The sequence below is a fragment of the Pecten maximus genome, chromosome 11 (assembly GCF_902652985.1).
Source record: "Pecten maximus chromosome 11, xPecMax1.1, whole genome shotgun sequence".
NCBI classification, from domain to species: domain Eukaryota; kingdom Metazoa; phylum Mollusca; class Bivalvia; order Pectinida; family Pectinidae; genus Pecten; species Pecten maximus.
Genome location: NC_047025.1, coordinates 26,877,480 through 26,891,454, shown reverse-complemented (window position 1 = coordinate 26,891,454; position 13,975 = coordinate 26,877,480). Strand labels below are relative to the sequence as shown.

General features: G+C 35.5%; 1 protein-coding gene across 1 annotated transcript in view; it reads left to right on the top strand.

Annotated features, from left to right (window-relative positions):
* The window catches only part of LOC117337970 (probable G-protein coupled receptor 158), a 93,846-nt gene that overhangs the window by 56,728 nt on the left and 23,143 nt on the right, over positions 1-13,975 (top strand). Inside the window, exons 3-5 of the mRNA XM_033899129.1 lie at positions 8,443-8,566; positions 10,183-10,326; positions 10,928-11,122. Coding sequence (XP_033755020.1) covers positions 8,443-8,566; positions 10,183-10,326; positions 10,928-11,122 — 463 coding nt within the window. The remainder of the gene's footprint in view (positions 1-8,442; positions 8,567-10,182; positions 10,327-10,927; positions 11,123-13,975) is intronic.

Here is a 13,975-nt window from a genome sequence, read left to right as displayed (position 1 = left end):
GCTCATCTAAGACAATAAATATCACTAAATTAACTACAGTTCGACAGCATGAGCGAACACAATAAAAAAGAGTCATTAAATGTTAATTTCAAATATCATAAACATTTGTTTAATGGATGTGAATTACTTGAATATATTTGTTTACGAAAGCATGTATTATGTTTAACTTAATCAGTTATAAGTGTTTATGGCATTGCCATCCAAACCTCTGTGTAGTACAAAACCATGGAGCACGTCACTATGCTGATTAATGCTGACGAAATGTTACACCGATTCTGAACAATTGATGTTACACCATTTTAACCTAATTATTAAATGACGCTCAATGCAATCTCAAACATTAATATCATATTTCCGAAATAAAAACAGTTTTGCATCTAGGTCCAAAAGTTTGTCATATGTTATCAATATGATAACAGAATGTACAAATGAATACAAAGTGCACTTGGAAAACGAAAGGTATATGCTAAGTTTCTCCTCCGCTCCTAGTACCGAAAACAATGAAATTTTTTTTCCTCACTTTTCATAGTAAAATAATTTTTGAATAAATCTGATTTTATAAAAACAGTTTTCTGCCCTGCATCAGTTGACATCGTTATCTTACCAAGTTACATGGATCCTTTAACTCGTTTCTTTTTCCATGTAACCCCACACGGGATGTATATTGCATGATAAGATGAGGCATTGTTGTTAAGTGTCTTGCTGAAGGAAAAAACCACGACGGCATAGCTATATCAGCTTCCCGAGATACGCGAACTGCCCATGGTAACACACATTGGATCTTCCTTTGAGGTTGCCTTTTGCTATCGAGCTGCTGCAGTTACACTTTTCTACATCAATAATGCTTGTTCATTTATTAAAAGGCTATTAAGCAATTGATTCATTTGGGAAAATGACAATGAAAGTATTCTTCCTTTAAAATGTTAATTTTGTCCTAACTGATTTTCCATTCCATTGTGTAGTTAATCATATTAAGCCTTAAACACCACACAACATTTCCTGCTCATAATGATGTAGAATATGAATTATCAATAACTCTTTTATTTTCAAATTGGTTTATGAGTTTAATGAGTTAACTTGCTTTTCACAAACTTATATGGCTAATTGTAGAAGGTATTGACATTGAATTATTATGATTGTATATGTATACACAAACCGATATGGCACTTACACTTTTTGAATGAACCTGAGTTAGCTGAAAGTAAATTACGTTTTGTCTGAAGTCAAGTACGTTCTGATGTCGACAAGTTTATTGTATTGCTCTAACATCGCGATCATAATGGTACATATTTTATTAGAAAGGAAAATTACACGACTTTTCACTGGCACAATTATAGTATTTATTGTCCTATCAAAATAATGTCCAGAAAAAAACTATTGAAATGACATCTGTTATGTTATAACTTATATATGTTGTATAGATATATGAGATAGGTTCAATATTCGTGTTCGCTGTTAATGTACATTTAAGTTATACTTTGCTGTGGAAAATCACAATAATGAAACTCTTTATGTCGCCTTCCAATTAGTTGTTTAAATTTTTCATGGGGTGCATTAATGCAAAAGTCGGTTGAGTCATTTCATTTATAAAAAAACTCTATGGTTCTGGTTTAGGTTAACTTGTCTTCTAAATTGAAAATAAAGTTTCTTGGTGCTTATAGCTAATAATAAAAGGGGAATATTATAAATACGTCTTCTCATCTAAGTGAACATATAAATCGGAAAGCTTTCCCTGGCTGCCAGATTGGATCGAACGTGGAACCCCCAGAGTAATTACGAATTCGAATATTCCTCTAAACAGAACGTGCTACGTATGATTTGACACCACAGCTAGCTAATTAAACAACATAAAGGAGACCTTATCTTAATTTTGCGCAACAAAACATCTCTAGGTTATTTTTTAGATAACCTGCGATATTAACAACTGTAATATACATCAGAGCATAAGTAAATATGACGTCAAATGGAAGTGTTCAGAAAGTGACGAGGTACCAAGCTAAAGAGAAAAGCAGATTGACAGTTATGGCAGTGATTGCAGTTTAAACTCTCGATTTGTCACCGCATTCAAAGGTGGTAAATCAAGTATACAGATAAAGTAAATAGGCAATGGTTAGTCGCCCTGCAATATTCGGGTACAAGAAGAAAGTAAAGTATTGTGTCTGTAATTTTCATGAGGTAAAAAATTCATGGACAGATAAAATATCGCTTATCTTTCAAGGGGAAGTACACCGCATTCTGTACGCATACTGCCTCCTTGTTGTATCCATGTAAGTACGTACACAACCAACATTATACATAGTAGGCTGGGGAAAGTTTCAGCAATATTCTTTAACTACAGGAAATTCCTTTACTTAATGTTCCATAGGAAAGCATTACGGAATTAAAAGGAGGTTCCTGAACTAAGATGTTCTCCCTAAATTCTGTAATGCTTTCCTGTGGAATTGTTTTAAGTTAAAGAATTTCCTTAAGTAAGGAATATTGATAAGACCAGGGCCAGGTCTTGATTAAAAATGCTGCAATCAAGTCTTGATGGCGACCATATTAAGAAAATAACTTTGATTTAAAACTCTGTCTGGTAGGAAATCACTATTATTCATCTGGAACATTCTTAAAGTAATGAGAGCGTGATCACAACTATGGATACTTCAATATTCGGGTTGAAACGGCTGTTTCAAAATTAATGTTAATGCGCGTCTAAATCATGAAGAAAGCTATTGTAACTATAATTGATTGGTGGAAGTTGATGGCGTCATTATCTGAATAAGACGTTACATTCAAAGAAATGCTAACTGACATATCGAAAATGTTAATTCATAATCAGATTGGGACTCACCGTCTCCATTCTTCCGCAAGCACCTTGTTAGAATGAGTAGATTGAGAGTTACGTAACCGGACAGTCGAGAAAGTAAATTGGATACCCACTTGTCTTTGTAAAGCGATTAGTTTACTGAAATTTAATCATTTGAAGCACGTGGTGATTGATGTTGAGTTGTGGAGTTAAGATTCGGGTTTCGGGTATTACAACTCACCTTTGTCAGTTTGTTCTGATACTTCAAGTAATTGTGTTTTATTTGCTTGGTTTTACATGGTGTTGAAGTGCTAGGTATTGCATATGATACATCCCTACTACGGGAATCAATTGGATGGAGAAAACAAAAGCGGAATGAACAATAGTTAATGTGCTGAAACATCTGGTAAACGTTTACATATAGATCGTCAAGAAGACTTATTTCTACAGTTTGTCTTCAGAGTAGTAAATTAGGCCTACTTATATTCATCATAACACGAATTTGAAATGTATTGATACACTGTATACAGATCCCCTTTGACAAATTTATTACTAGGCCAGCTGTGGAGCTGTTTCGTGATCTCTGTGATTCTTCCTGGTAGAGGATATGATTAGGGCACAGGCCCATTGTAACACTCCGGATCTATGTTTTCTGTTTCCTGATCTAATATTTGTCAGTTAGCATGCTTCCCTGTTTTGATGATAAATAACGGGCAATATATCATACTAGTATTGTAGTCACGATACGAAAAAACACAACAAAAAATATCGAAATAATAACTAAACCATATTTCAAACTCAAAATAAATCGAACGAGGGGGAAAATATCAGCAAAATATTGAATTTTGCTACGAAACAATTAAAAAAAGCCTGACCAGGACCATCATATTTGCTTTAAAAAAGAAAATAGCTGTGTATTTACTCATACGAAATACCGCTGTATATAGTGAACTTTGAATTTCAGATCAAACGAAAACACGAATTATTCTTTTACATTCATGTAAGTCTTCAGATCGCATGTCTCCACAGTTTCTGGTATTCCATATTCGTATTCATTTTTATTCTAGATTTATTCCATGTATATTGATGGCCAAAAATGATTTGTTGATAATTTGAGTACTTTATAACACTATTTTTTATAAAATGATCTTTAATCAAGAACCATTTGACACTGATCATGTCTTTTGATGTATTAGTCTACAAACGACCAGTTAGAACCTAATACATTGAACATGATAGGTGTTGTATTTCCTGATTGCCGGTAACTGTGTGACACATTGTCATTAAACATATTTAATTGTCTCTTACTACGACATACTGCTGTTATGTATTCCTTGTTTATTGTTAGGATTCTTGCAGATAGCTTCAGGGAATATCAGACTTGTACATCACACGTTCGCACGTGGGAGGAATTGGTATCAGTCAGGAGAAATATTATTTCAGCCATGTATGATTTGCCAGAAGATATCTTCAGTGTCACCAAAAATGTCCCCATGGAATAGAAAATATACACTGTTTTGTTTTCTGCATAGATAGATTAATCCATTAAAACGTTTCACGTGCGTAGTTGTCTCTTTTAATGGGTTATAAGACATATTTACGACCGCCTTCTTGTGTTCGCAAAGACTGAAATGCAGAAAGTACTGGTTATTTTACAGATCATCTGTTGCATTAAGAAGTCATAAGTAAAATTTTAATAATATTGGCGACGTTGTCATTAGATTTCATTGCGTATTTTCGGATAATATTATCTCGTCTGGTAAGTGAAGTAAATGGATTGCATTTCCTCTCATAGGTTTATGTATCACTGTTATTTTTATCTGAAGAGCTATAAAGGCAACAATTTTCTGATGTTAAGATTTATAGATTGTTCGAATGGGTATTCCCGAGCACTTTGAGCAATGAACGACATTTTTTATCCATTTTGATCATTTTAACATATATTTAAGGTCAATCCTTTTGATTACTTTAAGTTTGTCATGAATTCAATTTGATTTTGGCATCCTTAAAAGATCACATAGAGTTATACATAATATGTTTTCATTTCATTATATATTCCATATATATGTGCTTTGTTATATGACTTTATCAGTTTATGATTGGACTTATTTGGGGTATATCAAGGATCAAAGATCATACTTATCTGTGAAATGTTAACCCTGTAACGTCATCATTCGTTGACTTGCTTCAGTTATTGCCCCTTACACATTTAGACTACGTTCTGTAGGGCCGGACAGTTATTACATCGATCTGGGTATGAATCGATATCATCCCCCGTGTCTATTGAACTTCATACATCATCTTAATTACTTTATTTGTCAAAACATCGATGCATAAAAAACGCATAAAGATATTAAGAAACGTGTTTCTCTTCTTCGAAACATCAACAAACCTCCATTACGTTGGGCGGTTATGTGATTTCTGCGGTGTGTGATGAATGTAATCCATCGTTATGTTGGGAAATGTATAGCCCTAGGATTGGATAAAGAAGGAAAGATCGCTGTTCATTTCTTTACAAAAAAAAAACCTTTGTGTCTTTGCGTGTGTTGTTAATCCGACTGCGAGCTTACGCCAGTACTTCCGGTGAACGTGGGGCAATTTGTAAGGGGCCATGTCCTCCAAATTGTAGTTTTAGTGTAAATCGCTGAAGAAGAATTATTTTCTAACATGCTAAAGTGTATCCAACGTTTATTTCCTAGTATAATGTGGAAGAGATCTAAAACAATCGTGGATTAGAAGAGATTCTCGAGAAAATCATTAAACCTACACAATCTTTACGTGTCGACAAGATCAATGTCAACACAGTGGTGAAATACACAGTCTTCTATTGTTATGGTGTAAAATATTGAGTGTAGCTAGTTTATAAAAGTATCGGGAACTTGGTAGGTGCATACACTTAATGCACCGATGGATTATAAAATCGAAATGCCATACACAGTTATTACGCTGCTAATTGATGTTCAAGAAAAGACACAGATAATCTTGCTGTGTAATTATGTGTGCAGCTGTTTTTTGTATCCATGAGTCAATCTAACATGCTTTTCAACAGAGGGCAGAATCTGCTTACAACCAAACTTTGAATATATCTTTGATAGACACCCATGATACATAAACAACGATTGGTCTAGGACACACTTGTAGCAGAAGATGGAAAGACAATTTGGCCCAAATTTGGTTCAGCTACAAGCTTTTAGAAAAACACTGTAACCAATGAAGCTGACAGGTGAACGGTAACACTCCAGCCAAGTCTCACTCCAGTACAATGAAGCCGACTGTTGACCAGTAACTGTCCCGCCCAGTCTCACTTCAGTATAATGAAGCTAACTGGTGACCAGTAACTATCTCGCCCAGTCTCACTTCAGTACAATGAAGCTAACTGGTGACCACTAACTATCTCGCCCAGTCTCACTTCAGTACAATGAATCTAACTGGTGACCAGTAACTATCTCGCCCAGTCTCACTTCAGTACAATGAAGCTGACAATGACCAGTAACTGTCCCGCCCAGTCTCACTTCAGTACAATGAAGCTGACTGGTGACCAGTTACTATCTCGCCCAGTCTCACTTCAGTACAATAAACCTAACTGGTGACCAGTAACTATCTCGCCCAGTCTCCCTTAAGTACAATGAAGCTGACTTGTGACCAGTAACTATCTCGCCCAGTCTCCCTTCAGTATAATGAAGCTGACTTGTGACCACTAACTATCTCGCCCAGTCTCACTTCAGTACAATGAAACTAACTGGTGACCAGTAACTGTCCCGCCAAGTCTCACTTCAGTACAATGAAGCTGACTTGTGACCAGTAACTATACCACCCAGTCTCACTTCAGTACAATGAAGCTAACTGGTAAATGGGTAAAATGAGGTCATGAGTTGTCTGAAAAATTGTTCATAACGGTTCAATTATAAAACGTCGAATAGAGAGGAGATAAACTTCTTGTGAACACTTTAACACCGCAGCAGATCCATAGTACCACGCTTATCTATCAATGTGCTTTTGGTTCATTTACTTAAGTGGCTTCTGTAACTATGCCTAACCTCCCTGGTGGGCTGTACTCCAGTAATGTCTATTTTTCCTTATTCCTAAATGTTTATCAAAATTCCCTCTACGTCGTATTTGTCAACAAAATGACTGCCCAAAGAGAACGGTGGCTGGTGTTTTCTCACGCAGTCATCGCTGTCACGACAGGTCGTCCACGCTAATTCTGAATAGACCATGTTATTACAGCATGACAAAAGGTCAGGATCATTTAAGGCCACACATCGTTGGCACTAACGTGACGATTGTGGCTAAGAAACAGGTTATGCCAGGTTGCTTTTATATAACACTAATGATGTTAACACTCCTTTCTACAAACAAACGAGGGAACATCATGCGTTATAAGCCATTAGGTGTTTAAGTATAGACGGAAGACAGACTACGGGATGTATATCAAATATATGATACAAGTACTATAACGATGTTTAATATGAATAAGGGTACGCCAGAGAATTGATTAAAACACGTCCTGAAGACATCCATACTAATAAGACAGACATGGCATACAACTACCACAATCACCAACACACCACCATCATCACCATCACACTGCCACCACTAACATACTACCACCACCACCACCACCACCTCTAACACACCACCACCACCACCACCATCAACAACAACAACAACAACTACTACTACAACGAACTCTACCACCACCACAACAACAACGAACTAAACCACAACAACGACCACAACCACAACAACGGCTTCAACCGCATAACATCAACAACAACAACGACCACAACTGCAAAAATGACCACAATAAAAACAGCAACGAACACAACAACAACACCAACAACCACCACAACAACAGAAATGACCAAAACCACAATAACAACAATCTACAACGGAAAAACTCAAGAACTACCTATTATAAATATGCACTTTAGGTTCGTGTTGTCAACAAACAAAACAAAGCCGTAAATTTCTAGAAGAGTCAGTCGCAATTAAGAGAATTGTTAATTTTTGCTATATTTTCCAAAATATACATCGATTGTGAGGAAAGATAACTATAATAGCTTACCAGTCATAGCTATATTTGTTAGCGGTGTAGCAAATACCTAGACTATTGTTGTTAGCAAAGTATAGCAAATACCTTAACTATTGTTGCTAGAAGAGTAGCAAATAGCTAGAGTATTGATATTAGCAATGAAGCAAATTATTAGGTTATTGTTGTTAGCAGTGCAGCTAATAACTAGACTGTTGTTCTCCATGATAGAGATGACGAATACATGTACTAACTTTTATCTTTTTAAAAAGATCTTCGTATGGTTAAACAGTCGGAAAGATGATTTATCTCTATGATATATACTGTTCGCACACTTCTTTATCCATACAGGATTGCTATAGGTTGATATAAAGTGTTTCGCTATTGATATAAAATAAAATAAAATATTAAGCCATTCGTTTACCTAAGTGTCCTTTTCTTATTTCATAATATCGTGTCAACAATGATTTCAAATTTTGATTGCACATGAACGCAGTATTTTTCTTTCTTTTTTTTTCAAAAAAAAAAAAAAAAAAGAACAAATGAAGATGGAAATAATTCAAGTCAAACATAAAATAAAATATAACATTTACATGTGTAAGTTTTTCTTTTGTCTTTGCAGAGGAACGAGTGGCATCGATATAGCTTTACAAAAAGTGGACATTGACCAGTGTCCACAGCCAGAAGGAGCCACGGAACCGAATGTTTTTGCTGGGTCGGCTAGATGTAAACCCTCCACAACAAGGGTACTTATAAAACAATATCTGAACCGTTTCCCCTTTCTAAACAGGACACACTGTTGTTCTAAATTATCTAATGTCTATTTCCCCTTTCTTAACGCACTGTTCTACTTAAATACCTCATGTTCGTTTCCTCTTTCTAAACCGGACACATTATCGTACTGAATTACCTAGTTGTCGCTTTCCTATCCAGGAAGGGTAATGGATCTTAACAAAGGTACTCACTGCGTGATAGTTATGCATGCTTGAGAAAAAAGATTGAGTTTTAATATAGCACAATTGATATAGACAGGTATACGTGTTGTTGAAGTAGATATGTTTCAACTCTTCTCAATTAAATACGTATAAACCAAACAACATTGACATCTATTGTTTCTTTTGGAGTAGAACTTAACGACATTGGTATATTGTAACTAAGCTGAATGAATCCAGACCAAACATACGAATGCAGCATAAGTACATAGACTTAACGAACTTAGATCTTAAATACATTTCAAATAAAGAAGGTTTGCTCAAATGTAATACCTGATGTTCGCCAAAAGTCTTTTGTATAAATATAAAATGTCCACGTCATTATTTTCGCGGTGATTTAATTTCGCCCGCAAAATACGCGAAAATAAGTTTGTTTACAGTAATAAATAAAGCCCATGTACTGTGTTGACTAACGTAGGGTAACCATATGGGAATAGATAAGTACCATAATGACGTCAGTCACGGGGAATTGGGAAGTATTTACTTGTTGTAGATACAACATTTAACAGAGATGTCCACACATCCGGCGCAATTCTCCATGAAACATATGCGCGCGATAAGCAGAAGGCCATACGTGTATCAAGTCACTGATATGTTTTTAGGAATTAAATTTACAAATTACAAATACGTGTCGAGATTTGTTAAATGGTCCACGTGTGCTTTATTGGGTTACTTTGGGGAGATTGAAGCAGAAAAACGGTACTTCCTCACATCCCCTCTTCATTCGTGTAGGAAGCATTAATCTGAACAGGTTTGTACTGTACATAACACACTATTAACCGAATTCAAAGTCCTTAATTTCTATATGACATAGGAAACTTGTTTGCAAAAGGGTAGAATTGTATTACATTGATCTTGATACCATGATATTCTACTTTGACATTAGTTATGACGTCACAATAAATTATGACGTCATAAAAGCAATATTGACTTGGTGTTGTTTAAAATAGAAACATCAAGTTAATATCATAACATATTAACTTCCATGTGACTATGTCGTAGCCAATGAAAATGGAGGGAAAACGGACCATATCTGATATGTACATTTAATACATAATAAATGTACATGATACCTGTGTTGTATTCCCTAATCAAATGCGAAGATACCGTCCAAAGGTTTCATGTACTCGTTCGTGTCCTCTCCTTTTTCGTGCCTCCAAGATGTCAGTTGTTAACTTATCTATTTATTATATGCGCCTTCGTTTTCGTTTTTAATTCGTCAAACTATGAAAACTGGGGGAAAATAACCATTTGGGGTTTCGTGGCTCAGTACGACATTGTTCTGTGTGTTACGATAGAGTTCGGATTTTGGTGGAGCCAACTGGCACTTAACATTAATTTGGCTAATGACGAAATTTAATTCCATTTAGTGTGAACCACTTCCACGACTGGGCTTCCGTAGAGGATCATACAAATGTGTTTGTCTCGATGGATATTACTTTCCGAACCTTGACTCACCTCATCGCTACTTCAACGGCACCGAAGTAGAATATGAGTACGCTAAGAAGACAAGGGTAGGTAGTAAGAACAGATTTGTATACCAGATAGAACTTCATATTCATTTATTTGTAATATATAACTTTGTGTACTCAATATTTGAGGCGTTGGTTTATTTAAATGATTACGTGTTATAGTTCACATTCCTTTTTGTCAAATTATTTGTTGTTTGTTTTTTTGTTGTTTTTTTCCCCCAAATATTTAACATTACGTCCAACGAAGAATTTGACTGTTATCAAAGACGGATAAATTCTCTCATTCCTAGCATTTTTACAGCGATGCATGTTGATAATTGGTTTTATTGATATAGCTTGTGATATAAAGAGGGGACATCAATACTATCATAGCCTGTTTACCTTAGATAACGATGTTTGTATTGCGTTTGTTGAGACGTTGTATTACTTCGAAACACAATTCTCTTAACAATATAAAAAATAACCATTTGTTTGGAAGTAGCCTGATAAAAAGTGAAATTGAATTGTATATGTGTATATATGTTTATAAAATTAGTTAAATTACGATGTATATTTTTTAAACATCTTTTAGATACGAGTTATGAAGATGTTTCTGAAATCACTGTTAATGTATCGCAATCTTGTTGATCATTGTTTAATCAAGGGCGAGGAGAACGTGTATGACGTATCGTTCGAGTGTCTGCCGTGCGCAGCCGGATGTGACACATGTGAGGACCCCTCACCCTGTATCCTCACTCTCAATTGGATACAGCGTAGCGTCGTTCTGGGTGTCTCGGGGCTCATCATGTGCTGCATACCATTGCTGATATGGTTTACAGTACACTACAGGGATGTCAAGGTAAAATAAAACTTCTTTTCTAACATTCATTAGATCTGTTTAACACTCTCATTCTCAATAGGTATATAAAACGTAATTTCTAAGTAAAGTTATGTACTTGTAAAACCCTACAGATTCCGGAGACATATTGATAAATTGCAACCTTTATACAGTTTACGACTAAAACATTTCAGAGGGTACACTTTGGTGTCTTGATCGAGTTTTAAGATCTAGAAACAGATCCATAGGAAACATTCTATTCTCTCACTGGGGTTGATTTCCAATTTGGCTATTCAAATCTATTTCTATTCGTCGTTACATGTATACAAATCTATACAATTTAAGATTTGCACCACCGTTAATTTCCTCTACCAAATCATATCGGAGAGCCAGACCTGCTTAAGGAATACAGATAACTTCGTGAAGATGTCAGTCCTGTTTTTTATTCAGACTTTAATGATGGCGCCAGATGTAATTTACAAAACAATCAGTGCTTAGAAATATGGTGACAATAGCTTTAGATGTGTTAGTCACACATGAAATTTAAGCCTCTGTTTATCACGAAATAAGTTTGTATTTCTTGATTAGGACAGCAAAATCTAAATTCAAATATAAAGACGTGAAACTGTACAAAACCATTCTAGAGACAGGCATGTATATCTTAATGAATGTAACTTCGATATATAAATGAAGGTGGTTTTATTATCCCCCCGCAACGAAGTTAGGGGGGTATACTGGAATCAGGTTGTCTGTCCATCCGTCCGTAGACACATATTGTCCGGACAACTCCTCCTAAACCGATGGGCCAATTCCAATGAAACTTCATACAAATATTAATGAGCATGTGTAGATGTTCATTCCACTTTCTTTTTCTCAAAATTATGGTTGCAATGGCAATTGGTCACTATAAACAGGTTTTCCGATAAGAACCATAACTTTAAGTTTGTCCGGATAACTCCACCTAAACCGAAGGGCCGATTTCAATGAAACTTCACACAAATATAGAGGACCATGTGTAGATGTGCACGCCATTTTCTTTTTCTCAAAATTATGGTTCCTATGGCAACCGGTCACTATAGCAGGTTTTCCGATAAGAACCATAACTTTAAGTTTGTCCGGACAACTCCTCCTAAACCGAAGGACCGATTCCAAAGAATCTTCACACAAATATTAATGATCAAGTGTAGATGTGCATCTCACTTTATTTTTCTCAAAAGTATGGTTGCTATGGCAACTGGTCACTGTGAACAGGGTTTTAATGTCCAGACAACTCTTCCAAAACCTGTGGACTGGTTTCAACAAATTTCAGAAATATCGGCATGCACGGGTTATCTTAGTTAGCCTCTAATTAACAGTTCCAATTCACCATTGACTCGTGCAGATTGCGGGGGTATTAGTCAGCCATCCTGGCGACAGTTCTAGTTTAAATAATGTATTTCATGTACGAGAACATGTCTTTGACCATTGATACCACATCAGCTGTTTTTGTGCAAAAAGTATCAAAAACAAATATCAATCAAAAAGTGTTTAATGGACAAAAATTGAGTTGAAATAACTCCTTCATAAAAATAAGATTTTGGCGTCGATATTATTGGTCTGAAGAACAACGAAAAGCGAGCAAATTTAAATCTTCATTTGAAGAACTTATTACGAAGAAGCTAAATACATGTATGACGGTTTCCAAATATGCGAGGAAAATCAAAGTGTTCTTAAAATAAAAATGTCTTTTGAATTAATGACAACACCTGTAGGTCTAGCTCACATCATGTCACGTTCTCAAAATAAAGATAAGGGTGATAACAACAGAAGCACAAGGCGAATAAGTCGGGCATGGGAATAGATTATATCCCGACAGGAATATCATGGTGACATAAAACTGCCGTTGACTTGATACACTTGTATTTCTTAATCTCGATTTCATTTATCCCTGTATATCGTTTCTGTCAGCAGTCGAAATTAAACAATAAACCGTGAAATAAGATACAAGCATGGATGATTGTAATTCACAAGCGGTCTTGACTATTTGTATTAAACCATGTTAAGATATTAGCCCGAATATGGCCGATGAATTTTGGAGTGCAGTAAGAGAAGTCTGATGTTACCAACAGCGTCATCTCGGAACATTTTTTTTATTGACTGAACAAGTATAGCCAATCATTAGTCACTGTAGACAATTCAATATATTTTCTTTATCCAAATTACGAAAAAAATTCACATCAACAAAGGATTGTCGGTGAACAATGATTGCCCACAAGTGCTCATTGGCGTAACAATATTAACTGTCTGTAGATATCGCTCCGTTTCACATAACGTGTTTAAAACAAAATATGCAGACATGCTGTTATTTAACCAGCGGCTGGATGGATTTTTTTACCAAAAAAAAAAAAAAAAAATGTTTTAGAGGTTAAAGACCTTTTGGTCGGATAGCGTAATCTAAATTACTATATCAATCGATGAAGCGTCAAGTAACACATTAACGGCTCCAGTAGACCCTTGAGCATACGAAAATGTATTTACAAGCAAAACGAAATATAGATTTGTTCACTAGATGACCGCCGGATCTTAAATGGTATAGTGTAATCTAGTCTAGTCAGACTATTTTCATATGGCTGCCTCGGACTTATACGTGTACACTGTCTCACACCAAAGGTAGCAGACAAACAGTTAAGAACCGAGATCATTGACCGATTGGACTGAGGCAGATCCGAGAACATAATTGGTATAATATTCCATATATGTAGTATATATTATTCATTTATGTCTATCGAATCAGCAGATGTTACTTAAATCTGTATATTGGCTCTACAATAGTGTGGTACATCCGATATCACTTTAGAGATTAAACCTTTCAGATATGTACATGTATATATGAGA